Source organism: Coloeus monedula (assembly GCF_965178545.1).
Source record: "Coloeus monedula genome assembly, chromosome: 5".
Taxonomy (NCBI): domain Eukaryota; kingdom Metazoa; phylum Chordata; class Aves; order Passeriformes; family Corvidae; genus Coloeus; species Coloeus monedula.
Genome location: NC_138785.1, coordinates 35,031,539 through 35,054,807, shown reverse-complemented (window position 1 = coordinate 35,054,807; position 23,269 = coordinate 35,031,539). Strand labels below are relative to the sequence as shown.

At 37.8% G+C, this 23,269-nt stretch overlaps 1 protein-coding gene across 1 annotated transcript in view; it reads left to right on the top strand.

The window, feature by feature from the left end:
* The window catches only part of MARCHF1 (membrane associated ring-CH-type finger 1), a gene marked incomplete at both ends in the record, with an annotated part of 86,900 nt that overhangs the window by 48,214 nt on the left and 15,417 nt on the right, over positions 1–23,269 (top strand). The window contains 2 exons of the mRNA XM_082281923.1: positions 6,924–7,003; positions 19,796–19,976. Of these exons, the coding sequence (XP_082138049.1) occupies positions 6,924–7,003; positions 19,796–19,976 (261 nt within the window). The remainder of the gene's footprint in view (positions 1–6,923; positions 7,004–19,795; positions 19,977–23,269) is intronic.

The window sequence follows — 23,269 nt, the reverse complement described above, 5'->3', positions numbered from 1 at the left end:
TGAATGTGTCACATTGATGCATCCAGATAAAACTGCATATATGTGTGGAATGGGTTGTGCCACAATTTCTATGTTTTTATACAAGCTTACACAGTGTGTAACGCCTGTATATAATTTTAATTTCTGCTATCACAAAATTCAGTCCTATCCTATGATAGCCAATATCATACAGAAGTAGCTTTGTTTTGTTTTCAGTAAATGGAGGATACAAATTATTACCTATGCTTATTGTGTATAATTATTATAATTATCTCCATAAATGTAAATAATAATGATGATCTGTTACATGTATGCTCCTGGAAGTGTTTGCATGGCATTTAATTTTTCACCATGGCACTCTGAAGCCCATTTCATGTATTTGTCCTAAAAACAATTAAGCAAACTTTATCTCTTCAGAGTTACAAAATTGGGGGTGGTCGTGCAGATTTAGGTTTATTGCACTTCATAATAAATATGGTATCTCCTGTTTTTCACAGTGATGCATTCTCAGGGTTTCACTTACTTAGTTTTAGTCATTTCAATATTCTTACTACAACTCTTTTGCCTTGGCACATTTAGGCTTCTCTCTTCCCTTAGGGATGGAATAAATAGACATCAAATACACACCAGAATGGAGTTGTTCAAATATAACTATATAACAAATATAACAATAACTGATATCCTCACGGATGGGAGTTTATCCAGTCTGCCTCCCGTGCAGTCCACCAGTCCAAAGGAAGAATATGGTGGGTGTGTGCATATGCACTTGTGAGAGCATGGCAGGAGCATCATCTGAGTGGAAGCTGTGCAGTATATAGGAATGTTTTGAGGGTTGCAGTCTTGCAGATAGAGAGATGTGAAAACAGATGTCTGCTTTGGAATAGAAATTCTGAATGGCTCTCTGAGTACTGACTACCTCAGAAATAAAGGGCTGCAAAATCCAGTAACAAAGAAAATACATGTTTTGTGCTTCACCTTTCCTATAGGCTAAATTTCCTTTTAGCTCCCTCCAGACAGTCAAAAGCTGTTGGTCTTATGGCTGTGCACCTTTTGCATAAAATCTGGTACATCCTTTGTTCCAACTGCCTACATTTTTTTAAAGAAGTATGAAACATTTTTATTAAGAAAGTGATAATGACTAGAATGATGCATCCTTGAAGAGACTCATGAATGAAAAATATTGTGTTGCTACGATACAAAGAGTTTTGCATACTATAATCCATCTGATAATTCAGAGTTTAGCTAGCAGTGCTTCTACGCCTGTAGAAAAAGTGGATTTTTTAGTTGAATCTGTACCTTGAAAATAAAGATTAACATAGATTAGTAAGGCAGGAGAAAACAACCTAAGCAAGCTGATTGAATCTACAAGTTAAAGTCATAATTACTCGTTTGCTTCATTTTTTAAATGATAGTATAGATTTGCCATTTGCAATTTTGATTTTAGATTTCAAACCACTTTATAGCATGATCATACTGACTTTCAAAGGTGCTGAATGGTACTGCTTGGCAGAATCCTAAGGATATTTCTGTTCCTTCCTTGTGAGTTACTTTTCCCTTTATTCCTTCTCTTCAGAGGCAGGTGAAAGGAGGGGAAGGAGAAAAGGAGAGAAAGAAAAGGTTTGGAGAAGAAATGTGCAAGGAATAATTTATGAAAAAAAAGAAAATCTGTGAAAGATAATTTAACAGAAATTCATTTGCCAATTAATGTAACAGTTGCTGTAAAGGCATCAATCAGATTTAAATAACTTTGAAATCTGAGCACAAAGCAGGAACTCCATCATGAAGAAACAAATAAAGAAGAGAAAAAAACCAAACAAACCAAAACCCAGAAACCCCCTTCCCCAAACCTATGCACATAAATTTCAGTTGCCATTGAGACCGAGCTTGTAAAATAACACCCGGCTTGGGTCACCTTCACCGTCTTTTTGAACTTTTTAGACCTGAGGAAATGTCCACAAAAAAAGTTCATAGAGGTGTATTTTTCCACAAAATGTTGCATTGTTTACAAAGGGGAAATTTTCAGATTAAAATACACAGACTGGGTCTCCTGCTGAGCCTATTGCTATACAAACTGCTCTAATCTTCTAAGGTGTCTATTCCTTTGTGTGCTGTTTTTCAAATAGGATAGAGTTTCAGCTTCTTAACTATAATGGCTGGTGGGATCTGGAGTATTCTGTGATGCATCACTGCTATTAGAGCAAACTCAGCAGGAGAATAAAAGCATTAGACATATTCCCTGTCTGCCCTATCACCCATCAGTTGGCCGCAGCTTTCTAGTTCAGCACGGTTGTAAGTTGACCAGCTTTTGGAAATGCCTCTATTCAGAACAGAGACAGGAGAGGATTCACTAGCCTTTCTGGTGATATCTGTGAGGCCATTTTATATAAGCTGTCCATTACATCATCTGGTTTGTTAATTTAAAGCTTCACTCCCTTCGTATGGGAATCTTTGCACTTCTGGAGTCTGTTTTTACTTAGCTTTTCAGTTAGGCCAAAGTAGAGCCCTTCTCTGTCCTTAGGCAGAGCAAACGTTACTCATGTTCCTGCACTAGTTTCAACAGGTTAAGCAATACATGGTCTGTAAGGACTCCCTTTTTTTTCTTTTTTTAAATTATTATCTGGAAACTTCTATCAGATCCTGAACACCTAAGTAAAGGCAGTCTTGATGTGAAATTCTTACTGTTTTTACCGGTTGAACTTAATTTTGTCCCCCGTATCTGTCTTTGCTGGTCTTTTAACACAGACACATGTGTGTGACTGAAGTCCCCTTGTGTTGGGTAAGTGATTATCATCTCGCTTATCCTGAAAACTCTGTATTTACCAGTATTCTGTTTGAAAAGCACACTATCAACATACCAAAAATAATTATGGATGAGTGCCTGTCATGTCTGGTAATTGAATTTCATATCCTTGACAAGAGAGTTCATCTAAACTGGCCAAGACAGCAGAAGGTGGTGACTGGGGAATCTCTCTCTACTAACAATCTTTTTTGAAATGCCAGACCTAATCAGCTGGAGTTGGCATTATCCCCTAGACCTCTTTCTTGTGTTGATGACATAGAGAAATGAGTTGCCTTGCTCATAAATGAATTGTGAGACAGCTTTATTTTGAATTACCACATTTAATTCTGCTACTGATATAATTCATTGTGATAGAACTAGTACACAGCTTGTTTAGTTTTCTCATTCCAGTGAGCTGTACAACATACCTGTCTGAAGAAGACATTCATTCAAGGAATACTATTTTTAAAAATTTCGTTATTCTGCCTCTCAGATGGAATTGGAGTCCTCAGCATCAATCTGATCCCTCTATTCACTAAATACAGTATCTCAAAATATTCAGTGTGCTGCATAGCAATATAACAATGGGATAGCAATTATAGCAATAAGATCTGTCCGCTTGAGACTGTTTCCAACATCTGGTGCAAATACATTCCCAAAAGAGCTGGACCTATAAGACGTGAGCAGAATGTATTTAAATTATCATGTTCTGGTTTGTCAGATATGCCTTGAAAATACACAATTCTCTCTGTAAATACACTACCCAAGTAAATGCCCCTTTAGGTATCTTTGCTCTCAGACTGGATTTAAGAGATACAATTATTTAATTTTTTTAAATCATTTTGGGATGTATAGTTTGTAGAAGAGATGGCAAAGAGGGAATATTGCCAAAAGAATTGGGGTAAATCCAGAGGCTGTGCTGGTAGCAGAAAGCAGATACAGTTACTGCTGTCAGAACAGGGTAGGATGAAAATGCAAAGGGGGTTGGGGATAGAGGTCTGGACTAGGCATCCAGCTGAGCTGAAATTTACAGGTTCTTAAAAAGAGCTCATCTAGCTGTGAATTATTATATTCATATGAAATGTGGTAGCAAGGGCAGACCTGATGTTAGGTCTTTCCACTACTGTTTAATTAAAAAGACTGGACCTAGTTACAAAATAAGGGCCTCCATATCCTGTGAAGTACACAAATCAACATCAGAAAATTAATATCAGAAACACTAACATTTTTGATTTTAGAAATCACTCCATCAGTTCATTTTTGTTTCCACAACATCAAACACTTTTAAGAGTCAGCTGGACAGGGTGTTGGGACATTCTGTCCACACTGTGCTTTTGCTGAGAAAGGTTGGGCTCGGTCCCATCCAACCCAATACTCTATGATTCTATGATTTTACCATTAAAAGCTAATTTAATGTAGATAAAAATCAAAATTTGTGTTACAAAGTTGTAGAAACCAAATGAATTAAATTTGATCACAGGTAAGTATCTGAATTATCTTGTGTATAACTTGTCATGTTGGAGTTTTCATGCTTTGTTTTTGAAGACTTAAGTGGCGCATTGGCTTTTTGCCTGCCAGTTGTCGTGTTTACTCCAATAGGGTTTAGACAAACAAGCAAAAAGCATTCATTTTTGCAAAAGATATTTATGTAAATTGGTTTTGAAGGAAATAAATTTTTCTCTGAGTTATGTGCAACTAAACATAACATCATTATGCCTGTAGATTTGACTGAGCAGGGCTGAAACAGTCCAGACCTCTTGACAGTTGAAAGTGAAATGTAAGATTAAAGTAGTCAAACTGGTAATGTAATTTTTATCTTATAATAATTAGATTTCCACCTGTCTGCAGTTCCAAATAATAAGTGTAAAAGCTTTTCAAGGAGTTTGTTTAAATTTTGGCTTTATTTCAGCTCTCTTAAGAGCTGTCTAGCTGGCTTCCTGCTTTAATAGCTGCTGAAAGTTTCTTGAACTTTTGCAGACCTGCTGTATGGTTACTGGGCCAGCTTAGCCAGTCTCCTTATCCCTTCAAAGGGTACTGCTTGTAGGAAGGTGATATAAAAATTCCTTTTGCCACATGGAGGTTACGTGACCACCACTTAGGACCAGGGCAAGCCCCTGTAGTACAGGGATCCCAAAAGAAGCAGTGGTAACAGTCCTGGAGCAGTGAGGGGAAAAAATAAATGAACTCATCATGAGGGATGAATTCAGGAGTCCACACTCACCTCTGGGGCTGGATTTCTTTAGCAGTCCTTTGCCTGAGGTTTAGTCTGGGGAGATGTTTTTTCACACAGCAACAGCATGTAACCCAATAACATTAGTTACTGGTGCTGATGTCTGCATCTTTCCTCATTAAGTAGCTTAGGATATGCCTAATTACCTAATGCTAATCACAGAGGCTGAAGTGGAAGAAGATTATGTACCCAACCATGCATATAACATATGTTTCTAATATGCATGTAAGAAAAATTCATACTCTGTCACAATACATATAATTGAAATATTGCTTTTGTAGAACAGGAGATACAAAGTACAATTTCTCTTTCTGATACTTGTGCTTTTCTTCCAGCATGACACTGCATGTAGACACACTAATGTTCTTTCTTTGACTGGTGAATCCAGACATGGCAAAAACTTAGAACAGGAGGATTGTGTCCAAATGCTTTATCAATTTATTTTCTCTTTTTGGCTTAGTTGTTGTATCTCTGAGCTTCGTTCATGGAACTGAAAGCAAAGAATTAGTAATATTGTTGGTGGTTTTGGTGTATTTTTGCAATATTAATCAACAGGTAAAAATGGTTACTTGAATTCCAAGAGCTAGAAGATTGTTTTCATGCAAAAGCACTGTTCTTAAGTCTCAGCTCATATCCAAATAAAAGCAAAAATGCACATAGTCGTGATTGATGTTTCCAAAAGATGTCTGCATTAAATATAATGGATATTGAGAACCTTGGATAAAAGTGAAGTGTTGATAGGTACTTGCTATATGTAATTATTTTTGCTTGTACTACTAATTTGCAAACACCTTTTTAACACCACAAAAGTATCTGTGAAAGTTGAGCTGGAAATAATTTCAGTTATCTGACTGAATTTGATTTGCTCCTACAAAAGATTGGGATGACAGGCTTTACCTCTTTGCATGATTTGTACTTTGTATTCTTGCTTAATAGTCATCCTTCCCTTGCATCTGGTGTATGATCTTACGGAATTCTGAGGCTTGTAGTATCTTGTCAGCATTTGGTAGTGGTGCTCCCAATGGGATGGGGTTGCATATAAAAGCTAATACTCCTGATCAGCTACAGGAAGGTCATGACCTTTAGAATGATTTGTGTTGAACCCACTTCCCACAATACCATGTCTTGTGAGGGATCCTGAAGAATCACAATGCTTTACATTTGGATTCCGTACAGTTCTGCTGCCAAGAGACAGCAAGGCAGATTGAAATGGTTTGCTGTTAACACCATCAAAATATATTTTCAGTGAAAGTCTTGGGTAATCGAATCTGCAATTTGTAGCAACAACCTTATGAGCAAAATGTCACATACGTGTTTTATATCTGTCATTTTAAAATGTCATACACGTTTTATATCTCTTCTGCTGCTTGAGAATGTGATCAGCTCTGTAGAGATGCAGCCTGCACTTTGGATTTTTCAGGATCATCACAGTTTAACTTTTTCAGCTCTTCTAGAAGATCTGATTGCCTTGAAAATCTTTTAAAACACACTCTAATCTTCCTGCTGTCTCATCAGTCCACTTAACCTAGGTTAGCTTTGGGTTCTTCATCACTCAAAGTATCGTAAATGCACTTCACGTGATTTGGAAAGGAATCATCATGGTTGTTTGCACAAAAGAAAACCAGTATTTTTTCCCATCAGACATGTACAATAGACCCAAATGAAAATTCAAATGTTGAAAGCTGCTTCCTCAAACAGTGACAAAAAGTAGTCATGGGCAAATGAGAGCTCAAACACTTCAGTCGTACTTAGTTCCACAAATAGGTTTCACTTTTGTTCAAGCTTCCTGTATTTTGTGAGCTTCTGTGCATTCAACAGTGCGCTATGAACAGCAGGAACAGTTATTTTAATTTTGTGATCATGTGGCAAAGCAGTAAAATATCTGCAATGTATTTCATGGACAAAGATTCCAAACTGTATAACTTATTTCAACAGGCAAGCAGTCCTACAACAGGAACAGCTCCCAGGAGTCAATCCCGGTTGTCAGTCTGCCCCTCCACTCAGGACATTTGTAGGTATGTGCTGAGAAAAATATACTCTCATCTGGCTGATATTTGTTAGTTGTTTTTATTAAATGTTATGTAGCTCTTGCTTCTGCTTAACTTTATTCATAATTGACATAGACTTTAGTTTTCTTTTGATCTCTCTTTGTTTTGGTTTTGTTTTTGCTTTTTAGTCTCATGTTTTTCTATTAAAATTCATGTTCTCATTCTCATCCTTTTTTTTTTTTTTTTTTGTAATCTCTCTTTCCACCCACCTTTACCATTTCCATCCCTTTCCTTTGCTTACTGCTTTGTCTAGATCTACTACCTTGCATGATTTGTCAGAAGATGAGCTTGAACATGCAACCCCTGTCATGGTGCTGGCTCCTTCTAATAGGGAGCCTGGTGGTAAGAAGCACATAAAACGAAGGTTTAGGCTGAAAAGAGAGACTGGAGAAAATGGTGAGCACACAGAAAAACAAGGGAAGGGGAGAAACTGTAAATTGCATCCTGAGCCTCCGAGATCCAGCTGGAATGCATCCGATTCATCATCATCTTTGGATGAGAGTCAGTGGGCTCAGGCTAGGAGAAGAGCAAGAGAAAAGGCCAGGATGGCCAGGAGAGGGAGAAGAAACAATAGATCATGCAGTAACCAGGATGGCTCATCAAACAATAATGCTGTTGAGCTTGTCACCTTGGGGACAATGGGAAAAAAGAAACAAGAGGTATCTGACCCTGAGAATCCTACTTTAAATCACCGGCGAAGGATTCCAAGGCTTAAGGAATCGCAGTCTTCAGCATCATCTCAGGAAGCAAGGATTTCCTCAAGAAGATGTGGGAAAAGCAAAGGCAAAAGCTGCCACAGAGATCAGCAGCCTGCACCTTTCCTTAGAGACATGAAGGACTCCTTTGCAGAGGCAGGCTCTGGCAGCGATGCTCGGGCAGTCCCTGATACTGGAGCACCTGCTGGGGCAGGGCCCACTGTGCCTCATGCTGCTCAGAAGGCTCCAGTATTGTATGATGACTGGTCTGATGATTTAGAAGTATGCAGGTTAGTCCCTAATAAGAAGGATTTAGCATTCTTAAAAGGAGTTTCTCCCTGCCACAGTCTGAGTGCCTTTCCCTTGACTGCTTTCTGTCCCTATTTCTTGGTAATAAACTGCTAGGCAGGCCACAGGAAATAACAGAAAAACCTTTGCTACAGAGAAATTAGCATATCTCAATCTGAAGACATACTTCTCTTACTTAAAAAGAGTAATCCTACAAAGGAACCAAATGTTTGCTCCATGAAGATGGGCCCACTTTGTCCTCTGGCTGAGTATTGCTGTGTTTTAAATGTCCAGCCAGAGGCAGAGAATGAAGCAGAGTGTCAGATAGCTCAATACAATGGGATATGGAGCTTTTCATCCTTAAGTGATCCGTTCAAATCCAGCTTTGGTCCCTCTATGCCATTTTTCAATGACTTATATGAAATAAATTTATGGTCTTGATTCAGTGTCCTCCAGAGTTGCTATTACCTCAGGAATCCCGTGGATGGTGCCTGCAGAACACTGCCTCCAGTGCAGCGTAATTTGTCCATGACTTTGCATTGCCAAACATCTCAACACTGTGAATGTGTATGAGCTGTTAGTTCAGTCACCCCTCACAAGGACTAGAATAATACAAAAGGATGATTGGGCAGAATAAGCAGTAAAATAAAAGCTTTGAGAAAGAAAAAGCAACATCAAGAGTTCTCTTTAGTTCAGAAGTTCAGGCTTCTGACAACCTGATGCCCTTGGTGTGAAGCATGCAACCAGAAGGTAAGGATTTTACCCTGGAAATGAGAGCAAGTTAGACACTTCTGGGCTAACATCCAAATTTGGACTACACAGCTGGGAAGGCTTGAGTTACTTTGTTCAGTGGTAAATGAAAATGCACCATCCCTTAAGTCTAACAGAACTGAAACAAGTATTTCCTTTTTTTTTCTCTCGCCAAACTTGTGAGCCAGCATTGACTCTCATCTACAAAGTGTCAATCAGGCTTAGTTTCTTCATATGGTAACCCGAAACTTCTCACTTTTCTTTGCTGGGAAGAATTTGCGTGGAAATGTAAACAGAGGATGAGGAAGTTCATGATGCCACATCATGCAATTTCACAATGTGCTTTAACTTAGTAAAACACTGCAAAGATCCTATTTCTGAAAAGAAAAAAAGGTAATATGCAGTCCTTCTGTGTTTTCTCACAGCAGGAGATATAAGTCATTACTAATGCAGCTGGTGCTATGCACTCCTTGTACTTACCAAGCAAAAACACACATTTCTATTGTCTGACCATTGTCTGTCATAATAATTTAAGGTTCTTCAAAGTCCAGCTGTGTTTGTGCATGAGCTTGTATATCATGAACAGGCTTGGGATCTCTCTGCCTTATAGAAATGCAAGGAAACAGCAGCAGTGGTGACCATGTTATTGAAATGTATCTAGAGGGCATGATGCAGACGTGTGCACAGGTAACTACAACAGCTTCAGAGTTGTCTTGGATTTCTGAACTACCCAGTCTGCATGTATTGAAGATCCCCTGTAGTACACGCAGTACATACAGAACAGGTAATTTAGTCATTATTAAGAACATGAGCTACCCAAGACCTGAAAAAAAATATTTCAACATGGGTCTTCATATGGGCTTAACTATACTGTAGTAAAAAAAATACACTAATAAATAATAAATAAATGTGTGTGTATATATATACACACACATACTATATATTAAAAAAAAAGTTCTGTTATTGACTTATGTAGATTAGTCCTAACTGTTGCTCAAATCACCAAACTTAGAATTTACTTTCAGATGGAAAGTAGATTCCAGTCTTTTGTTTGTCTTCTCAACCCACTGAATTTCATTATAATTTTTCAGGTGCTTTTTGCAAGACTTGGAGTTTGGTTCAAGGATGGACCTTTTGGGTGCCCATGCAGACTTTTCAGCCAGGCTCTTGTTTAGTTGAGAAAGGTTGAAAACTTTTGATAAGTATGTGCCTCTAGGCTCACTATCAGTGGAGGTGTTCTTTTGAGCAAGCAGCATTAAACTCAATGTGGTTGATAATGAGACCTGTTCTGCAAAATTTCTCAAGACAGTCATAATCGCATTTTTCTTCATGTCAGGGATAATGCTATTTTTTTGTCATCACTACATTACGATACATCGTTATGGTACATCATTATCAGATGTATCATAGTGACTGTAATACATCTAGGAAAAACATTGCAAAATCAAAAGCAAGTTAATTTTTCATAGCTAATAAGTTGTCTTACTTATCAGTTTGCAGACAGCTGAAGAAAAATGAAGACATGTTTTTACTGCCAATTCAGACTGTAGTTTCTGTTTCTCAGGACAGGTCCATGCACTTCCTTGATTTGTGTTCTGTGTTACGGGGTTTTTTCTCAAATTCACAACCTCCCATCTGATACAAAAAATAAGTAATTACATGTCAATAGACTTCTGCAGATGTACACCACTTTTCTGCATGAGAAATAAAAAAAGGAGGGTGGTTTTGTGATGTTTATTCTAAGACTAGGTTAGCATAGCTGGTTGTGATGTGGAAAATTAGTTTTCCTGGGGTGTTTCTTCAAGCTTTTCATCCTAGCTGTTCATGTGTTTTAGTTGATATGACAGCACTGGCTGAGAGGAATGGCCCTCACCTAAATAGGATTGCGTGGAAATAGCAGAGGACTGGGGATCATAAACATCTCTTGGTGACAGTTATTTTGTCTTTAAGTTTCGGGGTAGGCAGCCTTTTTCCTTCATTTCCTCATGGATTGCTGGCAGTTTCTTCAATCTGCATTTAGCAGCATGAGCAGGAATGTGACAGGACACGCCCAGTTCCAGCATAGGCACATTAGTCAGATAGAGTACCATTGTGCAATATGTTCTTCACCTAGTCTGAGGGGAGCCTCTTGGTGACTTCAGCGAAATATTTCCCCATCTAGTGTCACTGATCCTTTCCAAAATGCTGAAACAATGTCATGGCATCAATGCTGACTTTTACAGTCTCTTCCCTGAACTACTTTCTCCTGGAGTCTGTTAGGAAGCAAGGTTTCTTCTGAGATACAACATAAATTCTGGCCATGCTGAGTTGTTTTGGCACCTCATTTTATTTAAGTTTTTTTAAAGATTCACAGGATATGCTTTCTAAATCATACAGTTGGATTCCCCTTTTCCTAAGTTGCCCTGTGTCTGAGATTTTCTACATATATAATTTATCCTGGAATTTGCCATGTGGCTTGAGACACAGTCTCAGAAATAGCTTTCTTTGGTCTGCATGTGGATAATCTCCCTGAAGGGAACAGCTCTGTATTGGACATGACAAAGTGAATGGATTGTGAGAATTTAGTCACATGGATTTTCACATGGAAATTACTAAAAAAAGAAAATTGGTTAGTTGATATTACCACTAGTGGATCGTAAGTGCTTTATGTATTGATTCTGAATATATCTTGTGGTATTTTTATTATTGACTATATAGTTGAAAGATATTTTATGTTTGACTAGTTAGGCTTTTGGTGTAAAATCTTTTTGTAGTACTGATTCAGTCATTTCAGGAAAAACACATGCACTTACATAAAGTGGAGTTCCTCACTTTGAAAAAAAGATGCTTATCGGAAGTCGAATTTTGTTTTGTTGGACTCTGAATGACTCCTTCTGCAGTCAGGTAATGGCAGGCCCTCATTTGAGGAGTAGGGCATGTGAGAAAACAGGCAGGGAGGGGAGGAAGTAAAAGAGATTATGGAGTTGATTCATGAGATCTGCAGAGTATATTTCAAGCATAATTTTTAAAAAACAGTTTTAAAAATCTAGTGTGTGTTAATTAAAAGGCCATTATAAACTTAGGAAAAGAATAATATGGGCACTTTTGTGTGTTAGGACAATTATATATGGGAAGAAATAGAGTATGTGTATTGCATATGACAAGAGGCAATATGATTATCTAACTTGTCTCTGTGAAATCAAGTGCTGCAACAGGGTTGGTTTTTTTTCTTAATATTATTTAATATAAATTAAAAAAATCTTTCATGAAATTATTTACATTCTGAAATAATTCATGTAGGGGAATGCTCACAAAATCAGCAGAGAGGAAGGTGGTTGGTAGGAAACAAATCCTTGAGGAAAAAAAAGAGAAAGTTGAACAGAAGATAGATATATAGGTTCAAATTCTACCACTGAAATTTAACACTCATTCTAAATACTTATGCTGAAACCTTGAAGTTGGATCCAGTGAATAAAATGTAGTGCAGAAAACGTAGACTTGAAATACCATCCAGAGCCCTCTAAAATCACCATAAAATGGAAGAAGCTCTAGTTCCAGACTGGTGTTTGGCTGGAGGGTTTTTAAGCTGTTTCTCCCTGGGATGTTAGTGTGTACCTTGTGGTCTCAGGATGACATGTTCCTTAGGAGCTGTGTCTCTGAATCCTGCCCTGCATGTTCACTCCTCACCCCTTCCTTGAAAATAACTGTGACTCCTGCTTACTTTCCCATTCAGAGCTTTACTTTTGCAAAGTGACTTTTTGATAGGAATCTCCTGCTTTTTGAGGAATCTCCTCCTCTGCATGATGGTCTGGTGGTTCATCAGTCTTTGAAGCAGTATGAAATTCTGGTTAATTCTGTTCTCTGCCTGATGGTTCAAATCCCCATCTGTCACCTCTTCAGCCATCTGGTTATGCAGTCTCTTTTGGAAGCTCTCCATGATTCACAAGGATGCAAGGAGAACCAAAGTAAGGCAAGCATGTCTTTGTTGTGATTAGGATCACTTATCTGGGGGAGAACTGAGTCCTGGTTTCTGCTTGTTTCTCTCAGAACTTATTCTTATTTTTAATGAAAATAGGTGAAATGGCACAGCTTCCTTAGAAAGTTACCCTCAGTTTTAGGGGTACTGTTATTGAATACTTAAAACTTGCATATTTTCTGTATGGAGTTTAGTTCCTTAAAGCTTTGAGTTTCATTAGGTGGGTGGGAGGAAATCTTTATCCTGTTTTAAGATGTAGTCCCTAGCTCTTTGAACTTGTTCAGTGCAGTAAATCTTGTCGGACACATATCTTGCACTAACAGCACATCTGAGGCAGCAATTATTTGTAACTCTTTAGATATCCTATTTATCAGCTATAAAGGAAGATTAATAGAAAGACAAGAAATGTTGACAAAATAAAATATTTATGTGCTTTCGCTATGTTGTTTGCTCTTGGGTCTCTTACAAATTCTGACCACTTTTGCAGAAATGAAGAGAAAGCTTTACCTAGGTCCTTATGAAATTCCACTAGTGTGGCGCAACATTTTAAAAATGGTTTTTCCTCTAGTCAGGTAAAGACAGCTGACTGTGGAGCATAATGGAAGGGCAGGAGTGACAGGGAAGAGATATACAAATGGATTACATTTGGTATGGAGAATTAATGTGCTTCATTCACACTGTGATTAAGTGGAGAGGAATACCAATTTGTCATTGAGATTACTTTGTGATTTAAAAGTGAAAAGAATGGAAATGAGATTAAAAAAAAAAAAAGAAGCCTGTAAAATGAAAGCAAGAGAAACATGGCACTCTGTAGCCTATTGCAGGGTGGACATATTCAGTGAATTTAACCTTTTATTTTCCGAGTGATAAACTATGCATGAGCAGAGTTTGGTATTTTTGTGGGTGCTTTTTATGAATGACAATTACTTGCTGTGAGTTGTTAACAAAGTTGTTTAGTTTTAGGTTCGAACTGTCTAAAAGTACTGTAAGCACTTTATAAATTGGCAAAAGAGAAAATGACCTTTTTTGGACTGAATAGTTTTCCTAAGAAAAAATCAAACAGTAGTGACAGCAATTTTCTGCATCCTTTTGCAGTCCTGGGGAATTGGAGCCTTTTGGTCCAATTAAGATAACCTAGGAGCTCATGGCATTTCATGCTGGCAGCTAATACTCCTCACAGCCAAAAATCAAATCCAGAGATTCACTTGCTCCAACACTTTTCAGCTCTGCTGTTTCTTCCTGACTAAGCTCCCTTTAGCAATAGTGAGATATAATGATGAGATGTACGCCCTGAACAGAGTAAAAATTTTTCTTTGCATAATCATTATGAATTCGTATGTGCTTTCCAGTGAAGGGCCAGATTTAACTGCCTTTTCAATAATTTCTCACCAAAAATAATACTTCTGGAATAGGCATTGTCTTCCTGGAGCATATTTATATGGAGAAAATATTTCCCTCTTTTGTTAAGGAAATCTGTCAAAAGTTCGAAAGTATTTCTCTTGTACTGGTATTCTTCTATCTTCAAGAAGATGACATTATGGTTATTAGGCATCTGTGTTAATTTAGTTCACATTGCCTAGAAATTGCATCACAGTTGCTGTAAACGTTCTGCAGTCACAAGGCTGTAGCTTGTCCTAATTTTGTGAGTGAAGGGGCCTCCACTAGTGCTTTAATTCAGATAAGAAGCCTGCTTTTGAAGCACATCTGATCAACATTACTTTTCCCCTGGTTTAGATCATGCTGAGAATTTGTCTCAGGGTTCTTCAGCTGTATTCCCTTTGAGTGTATTCCTGGTCCAACTCAAAATCAGTTTCAGATCAAAGAAACGCCGCCAAGATGTGTCTGGTGTAGATACCTCAGGTTTTAGCACTAGCTGTTTTCTTTCAACAGATTTGCTACACTTTCACTGTAATGCTTGTTAGCATGGAGAGCACCCAGAATATTAAAGAACAATGCAGGCTTTACATAATTACATCATTTATAGCCCTTAAGTGTAATTGTACATCATTATGAGTATGCCCGTGCCCCCATATACATTTCTATTTTTTAAAGCCTCAGAGGCATTCCCCTACATTGTACATTTGTTAATGACAGTAAAATTTGATCTGGTGTATTTTTAAGGAAGTCTATAAAAGCATCTGTAGCTAAAACCCTTGGTCTATGTGTAATGGCCAGAAATCCTTAAAAACTTTACCAGGTACTGAGATAAGGTGCCAGTTGCAAATATGGGATCCACAGAAAGAGTTCTGGTGGTGCAGAATTGCTGCAAACACTTTTCCACCAGCGCTGCTCCTAGGGACAATGTTCTTAATGTGGCTTGAAGCAGAAGGAGGGACATGCTGATTGATTCTTGTTCTTTATCACTTTCCTGTGGCAGTAGTCATTCATGGGAATCAGCTGGACAGACGCTGTCACAGAGGAGCACTTGCTGGCTGGGTAGGAGTGGAGCACTAAGCCTCACAGGACTCCTGCAGAATAAATGTGTTTTCCACTTCACTACCGAGGCAAAGGGATCAGACTATTTTCGTAATTTCTGAAGTCAGGTGGATTAGTGAAGGACAGGTTAGGAAAACTGCTGGGTTTCCAATGAGGTTGGAGATTAGCAGCTGTTCTCTGTAATGAGAGTAAAACTGTTAACTGCATGTGAAGAAAAAGCTACAAATCTGTTGGAATCTGCCTGTATCTCTAGCAACAAGCAGCTTGGATGCTAACCATCTAGATTGCAGTTTCAGTTGCCATGATTTTGCCAGAATAAATAACTGTTGGGAAAACCTGAAAGTCTTCCAAGTGACCTCCTTGTTCCATACTGATTTTAGACCTTTTAAACTGAGATTATGCTTGTCTGTATGGAAAAAAGATCTTAATTTGATGAGAAGTGAAGGTTAGTCATCCAAGATAGCTCTTGCTGTTTTTCTTAAAATCAGCCAAAATCCAATGAGCATAGGAATGCCTACAAGTTGTAGACTGTTTTCATACTTCCCTTTCTGCCTTTTACCTTTTGCAGTGAACAGAACTGTGGAAAAGATGGGAAAGCAATTCATAGTCATGGAATTTAAGACAGTATGACAACAGTACTTTCTGAAGATGCCTCACTTCTGAGTGTTTTCTTTAGCTGCCTCTCATTATGTTGGTCTGATAAGAAATTCGTTTTGTTTTGTTTATATATGTGTGGTGGCAATACAAGAGCTCTGCAACAGTTTTTATATGAATTATGAAAAATCTTTCACAAACAGTGATTTTTTCAGTGTTAAAATTTTGGGGTTTTTTTCCTGCAAAATATTTTTCTTAATTTGTTGCATTATATGTGAACCTGCTGTTTAAGAACATCTTTAAAGAATTTTTGTGCATTTTTTTTCATCTCATATATGCACAGTGTTGGCATTAGTTTCTCTGTTAGCTGAAGGTGGTAGAAACAATTCTGTGCTAGAAAAATATGTGCTGGGTAACTAAAATACTGGCATATAAAGCAAAAACTTATACATAAGGATGACAGCGCTGTTAGAGTATTAGTTAATAAGGACTCACAGTGAGTTTTATTTAAAGAAATACAGATATTCTGTGATCTCAGTGTGTAGGGATATGTTTGTAGGTGTATACACGTAAACACACAAAATTTTGTATATCTGAATCAGAAGATCAGTGCATGGCTCATCTATCCTCTATTGTCTGGTGTACACGATTCATACAGCCATAGCTCTATGGAGTCCTGTGCTCATCTTTTCCCCTGGAAAAGAAAGGTCCTGTTCATAGAGAGGAATCTTTAAAGCACTAAGCTGTCAAACATTAAAAAAAAACCACCAAAAAAACCCCCAAAAAAACGAAAAAAACCAAACAGGCTCAGTTTTTTGAGGATTTGGGCAAATTACTTCCTTTCCCTCCATTTCCAGATAGTCAAAGGTGTTTCTCTAAAGTGAATGCCGTTTATGGAGTAAAGGACTAAAAAGTTGAGAAAAGCTGAGCATGTAAACTCTGTAGATGTGTCTGAGCAGCTAAAACTGCAGCTATTAACAATGATCGGTGCTGTACTACAACTTGTAAATAAATCAGTATAGATTTAGCAAATTATATGTTTTTTACTTTATGGTAAAGAGTGTTTTTGGGTTTTTTTCAATTCAGTTAATTTCTAAAGTATGCAAACAAATTTTACTCTCAGGACAAGTTCAGTCCACTAAATAATCAATCTGATGCATTAAAGTTTCAAACAGTTGTGATCATTTGATAACAGGAAACTAGAATGAAAGTTCTCTGCCTCCAACTTGGTTTAGATATGATTCAGGTATGCCTGTGGTTTGTATCCCTACCTCCATTCTGTTTTCACAACAAACTTCTCAAAACCATTATTAACAATTTACTCTCTATGATTTGTGATGATTATGATGTACATTATAGATGAACGCATAAAAGAGCAAAGATGCACAAAATTGTGGTTCAGTTCTAACAGCTGAGGAAGACAGAGCGAGTTATCTGCTCCAAGTCTTTAAAAGATGTTTAAGCATTTAGCCAACAGTCTGTTACCACAGGTGTTGGGCACCGAAAAATCTTTAGACTGTCACTATGAGTTTAGGTAGCACAAGGGTCTTTTAAGCTAATTTCTTCTGGTTAAACAAATAACAAAGACTTAAATTGCACCAGAGACCAAAGAGTGTTCAAGCTAATGAAAGCCATGCCTTTGGTCATTTTCTCTGGACTTTAATTCCTACTGAAGTTTAATTCTCATTACATATTTCATGGTTAAAATATAAGCTGAAAAAGGCCATTAAAATACTTAGTTTGAGCTTCTTCATACTGTAAGTTCTTAGTGTCACCCTGTTATTTATACAATTGTCTTGTGACTTATGTACAAGGAAACCCCAAATAGAATGTATAATGTGTGTAGTGTTCTTCTGTAGAAGTATTTATACTAAGGATTATTTCTATTCATTTCAAATTTGCAGTGTCACTTTATTTGAAGATCCCATTGGAATTTTAGGCTTGTATTTTAGGTCCGAAAATAATTTTAAACAATCTTGGCAGTAGTAGAAAAAAAGACTATTGGGTACATAGCTTAGTTGTCTAATTTCTAAATAATTTAACTGCTAAGGCTGTAAAATAAATTATGTATGGCTTGAATTTAAATGAACAAAGAGTGCTGGTCTTCCTTTGGGGAATAGCTTTAATTTAAAAAGAAAATTATGTTTTTTATGAAACTCTCAGTTGGGAATGCATTTGTTAGAAAAATAACTATTCAGTGTTTTGAAAATATAGTTCTTTTTAAGCTAGAGGCTCAGTAAGAAATCACCATATAGGCAATTCCCATCTAAGAACTAAGTTGCTGATGCACCTAGCTCAGCTGGATTAGTAAAGACAAGACTGTAAATTGAGTTCTTGTAAAATGTGTCTCAAAAAATGAACATGTGCAAGAAGGAAGTTGTGGGTAATTTGTTCTCCTCTTCACTGCTGGGGGGCATGAAATCCTGTGTGAGCACCACTGAAGAAATTGAAACCTGGCTTTTGTGGACCAGGTGTTCAAATCTTCATTTATCTGTTGGATTTTTTTGGTCTCTTTATTTCTGTATGTCCAGCAAAGCAGCTTGTTCTGCTTTCCCATTATCATAGATTCATTTTCTCGTGGCTCTGGGCTACATTGTGGAAGAATAGTGGAGCTGCCAGTTTTGATCTATAGATCTTTCCTGTAGACTTTGGAATTTCCTGCCCCCCTGCTTATAGACATGGCAGCCTCAGAGCTGTGCAGTACCCAGTCTTGCCTGGGACATCTTTGCCAGGTTACCTGCTGACGTACGTCAGGAGCTCCTGTGTGAGGAAGGTCACCCCTCTTCCCTCAGCTGTCCAGTAGGAAGACAACCACATCCTAGGGCTCTCCTACCCCTTTTCCTACTCCAGGAGTGGTGCAGTCACAGTTTTCTGTGTAAAAGGGTGTCATTCCTCAGATGTGTTCAGACACTTCTGCATCTGCGCTGAGAGTGCCATTCCTAAGTACTACATTTCTAAGGCCTATGTTTCATTTGTGTGACAACAGGATCTGTGCTGTTACTGCTACTTCTCTGTTTTGAAATAGCATTTCTCGGGCTTCAACTTTTGGGGTTTTTTTCCTCTTTTTCTCTTGCATGCTACTTCAGACACTCGTTAGGCCTTGGGTGCTTTGTTGTGTTTTTCTAGGTTGGGGATGGGAGAGAATTACTCTTCATTGAGGTAAACCTCCTTAACTTCAGGTGTTTGGTTAAGCCTTCTGCTCGCTGTAGAGATTTCTCTGCCTTCAAAGAGATGCTTGCCAATAAAAGATTGGGTGAATGTTTTCCTGATGTGATGAGGAGGCTGTTGGGAAGAGGGGAAGATCAGCAGGACATTTGGACACGTGTCACAGAAGAAACCCTTCAGATGATGATGTTAGAACACTGATCACTTTATACAAAGCCACAACATGAAAAGCTCTGTATCCCATCGTAAGGTAAAACGGTTCTGGGACCAACCTCTGTCTTAGGGTCTGCTTACCTCTGTTTTCCCAGATAATGCAGCTGTCTGCTTCATAGGGAGAGTGAAGAATAAAAAAATTGACTTTTCAATACCTGCCTCCTAAAAAGTGTGCATGTGTGTACACACTGTGCCATATGCATGACTCCAGAGTACTCAAAACTGCTCTCTGATTCTTTTAGTTGTGTAACTCCAAAGAGATATCCTAGGAACTTTTTGCACTTCTCATGCTGGATATTTTCAGCTTGGGTTAGATTTCTCTACCTTTGAGGATTTTATTGGCATTACTCACAGACCAAGAACTATTCCGTTCTGGTATTTGCCTTAAAGGTTTTGCAATGCATAAAAGGGAAAAACTGTTATTTCTATTGATTCACCTTCAGACCACATAGCCAATTCAAAGAGAAATAACTAAGTGAAGAGAAATTACTAAATGGCAGAAAGGAACAAGGAATATGTTCCTGGGCCTCCGTCTGAAAGGTCATATACCTGGCATCTTTTGAATGTCAAGCCTGAAGATGAGAAAGCACTGTAAATAAGCCAGTGCCTTTGCATTGCTGGTTGGCAAGCTGCCTCACTTGCTCTTGCTGTCCTTCCTGTCAGGATCTGTCACTGTGAGGGAGATGATGAAAGCCCCCTCATCACGCCGTGTCGCTGCACGGGGACCCTGCGCTTTGTTCACCAGGCCTGCCTGCACCAGTGGATTAAGAGCTCGGACACGCGCTGCTGCGAGCTCTGCAAGTACGACTTCATCATGGAGACCAAGCTCAAACCTCTCCGCAAGGTAGGGTGTTTTGGGGTTTAATTGTCCTCAAGTGTCAGAGCTCCAGAATGGCTGTGAAAAGTGCAAGCACTGTTAAAGAAACATCTGTCCAAAATGGCTTTGTAGTTGCTGTTGTTAATCAGTCCCAGTGATTTTATTCTTACATTTAAGTTGGTTAATTTTCAGCAGCAGAGAACTTGACTGAAGACTCTCTTTCATTACACATACAATATAAATGCACAAATAATAGTCTTTTGTTTTAGACTTTTTATCTTCAGCTTTTTGGTGTTGGTTCATCTGCCTATTTCATGTTTTGCTCTAAAGTAACACAGTCCAGTTCACCCAGTAATTTTTACATGGACCCCATAACTTTAGGTGGAGAATGATGCTTATACCAATGTGGAGACAGAAGTTATAAAGTAACACAGTCAATTTAGCTGCATCTGTTGTAGCTGTTACACTCATGGGCAAATTAATCACTTCTATATTAAAATTAGTTCATGGAATTTAAAATACAGGGTGACCTTGCATCCTGAATGTCATATGTATGTTATCTGCACTCATCTGTTTTCTAAGATAAATCAATATAATGTAACACAGACTGTCAGTATAGGGGAGGTGAAGAGTTTATTAAACATATTTGGCTCTGTTTTCCTGGGAGTGGATAATTTCTCTCCAAATTTTTATTTTAACATGCTCTCATCCTTCTGGAGTTTTGTTAAATCTTTGAAGTTTGAGTCAATCTGGAACTGGGCAAGTTTTGATTTAAAATAAATTTCAGAGTGAGAGCCCTTGACAAACATGTAGAAACTATTACTTATGACTACCATTTGCTTATATAGTAGTGTTTTAATGGGAAAAGACATTTTGTTTTTGTCGGCCTTACACAGGTAGCAGTAGTTCAGAAAAAGGAGAATCAATGGAATTCCTTCACATTTCCCATTCAGAGGAATTTTCTAGTAAGTCCCTGGTGACAAAACACTTCTGAAGAGAGAATTTGGGCTAATTTGGCAAGCAAAGCTTGTAACAGAAAAAGACACAGTTCTCAAATGCCAGGTAGATCTGACCACGTAAGCTAGAAATTGAAACAGATGTAAATAGAAAAAAAAGGTGGCTAAAAACTTAATTATATTGACTTCAGTTTTAGTAATTGCAGATAAATTTTAACTAATGTGACAGGATGAGTGAGATAATTGTATAAAAAACCCTGCCTGTTGCATATCTTTGGGGTATTTTTTCAATATATATGTTTCTATTTTCAAACCAAATTGCTTTAAGATCTAACATCTAACAAGTACTCTCACAACAGTTATTTTTCTCAAGAGAATACACCGATATTGGTATTTTTAACAAAAGCCTTTTCCTGGTTTTGTTAGATAATACAGCATCTTTTATAAAAGGGAAACAAGATTTATAGCAATCTAGGAGAAAAGGAATGAAAAATGTGCATATCTTGATATCAGAAGTAGGCACTTTTAACTCTGTGTGTGGTCAGTGCCACATCTCCTCCCCCATTTAGAGCGGTAGTGCAATGCCTGCAAGTCTGTAATTTCTTAACTGAATGATTTCCACCTTACTGAGCTTATCATTGGTTCTCAGGTATGTTTTAGATTTCTGACATTGGAAAGATGAACCTCTTCTTTCAGGCAGGATATTTTTTTTCCTGCTCAAAGCAGTACTCAGAAGTAGTTTATCTGCCTGGCAGTCTATGCAGGCAACATTCCTCCCTTCAAATGCAATGCTAACAAATACCTGTATGTGTTGAATGGAGCCAGCATATAACTTTCTTATAAGTCACACCCGTTTCAGAAACCAAAGTTTCCAAAGATTTCAAAGTTAAAATTAGTTGTCCTTTGGCATTTATAGCATTCAGCTGTGACACCCTTCACGTGTTACATTTAATTAAACATATGATCCTTACTAAGTGTGAGCCATCGCCATCATTCACAAATTTATGAAACACTAAACAGTTTATGAGAAACTGTTTTGCAAACCAGGTGTTTTGACAGCTGTAGCAAAGACAAGGTAAAGGGAGGAAAGAGTGATCATGAGACCGGCCATATGAGTAGAGCTGACTGGTAAATTTCCACCCAAACATCCTTTATAAAAATCACTGAAACTGTTTTGTTTGGTTTTTTTGTTTGGTTTGGGTTTTTTTTGTCAAAACCTATATATTTTGCAAAAGTGGAAAGTCCCAGTGGAACACTGTCAAATTTCTTGGCAGCTTTTATGAAGCCCAAAATCTCACCTTTGGGGCACTCCTTGGAAGTCTGTTTTCAAAAGATTGGCACTAAGGGTGGTTACCAGAGACCGAAGTACTGTGCGACAGGCAGCTCCTAACACAAAGCTCTCCACAATCCTGTCTCCTTGATGCAGGATCTGAAAAGCATTACGGACTCTGGGATTTCCAGACCTTGAGAACTTCGGGTTTTGCTAAGGCTTGGTTCTGTACTAGACCTCAAGGGCCTTCAGGCCCTAGCACTAAATCTGGCCTGTCTGCAATGAATCAAAATTTCCAAACTTCTGAAATTCTCTTGTCATGATGGCAGGGACATTAGGAGTAGTTATATCTGAAAACAAAGCAATTCTTGTCAACTTTGTTGGATGCTGACTGGAACAGCAAAGTTGACCCAAAAACGATTATTAATTTTGCTAATAAGCTTTGAGGAATTCTGAAAACAGATTTCTTTTCAGTGCTTCCTGAACAGAAGATGACATATTTTGTTTCAAGAAAGGAGTGCCTTTTCAATTCCATAAGAAACTAATTTATTTAAAAAATTAAAAGGAATTTGTTTCCCCTAGAGTGAAAGTTCCTGGCCAGCTCCAGATGATGCAATTTCCATTGGACTTGGCTTTGAAGTAACATTCTACAAGTGGAAGGGCTGCATCTCTTAACCAGTTCTGAATTTTTGATTCTTAATCTCTCTCATCACTCATGATAAGAGATTCTGAAGTTTGGTTACTGACTGTGCCTTGTTTCATTATGATGAATTTTATCATAATGTCTTTTTAAAATTCCTACTGCTGGTCTCCTGAAGGGAAAAATTTACAGACTACCAAACTTAATTACAGAAATCTATACTTTTGCATTTTGCAGTATCACAAAAGCATGATTTAAATATAAAACAAACTATTTAATTCAATAGTGAATTACCATCTTTATTTATGCCTCAGCCTTTCATGCACCCTCAATGTTTCATAACAGATTTTTTATCAAAGTCTAAGGTTTTATAGCACAAGTGTTTTAGAATATCATGCCATATCTGTTAGCACCCATAAATGATAATGTAGAGCATACTAAGTTAACATAAATT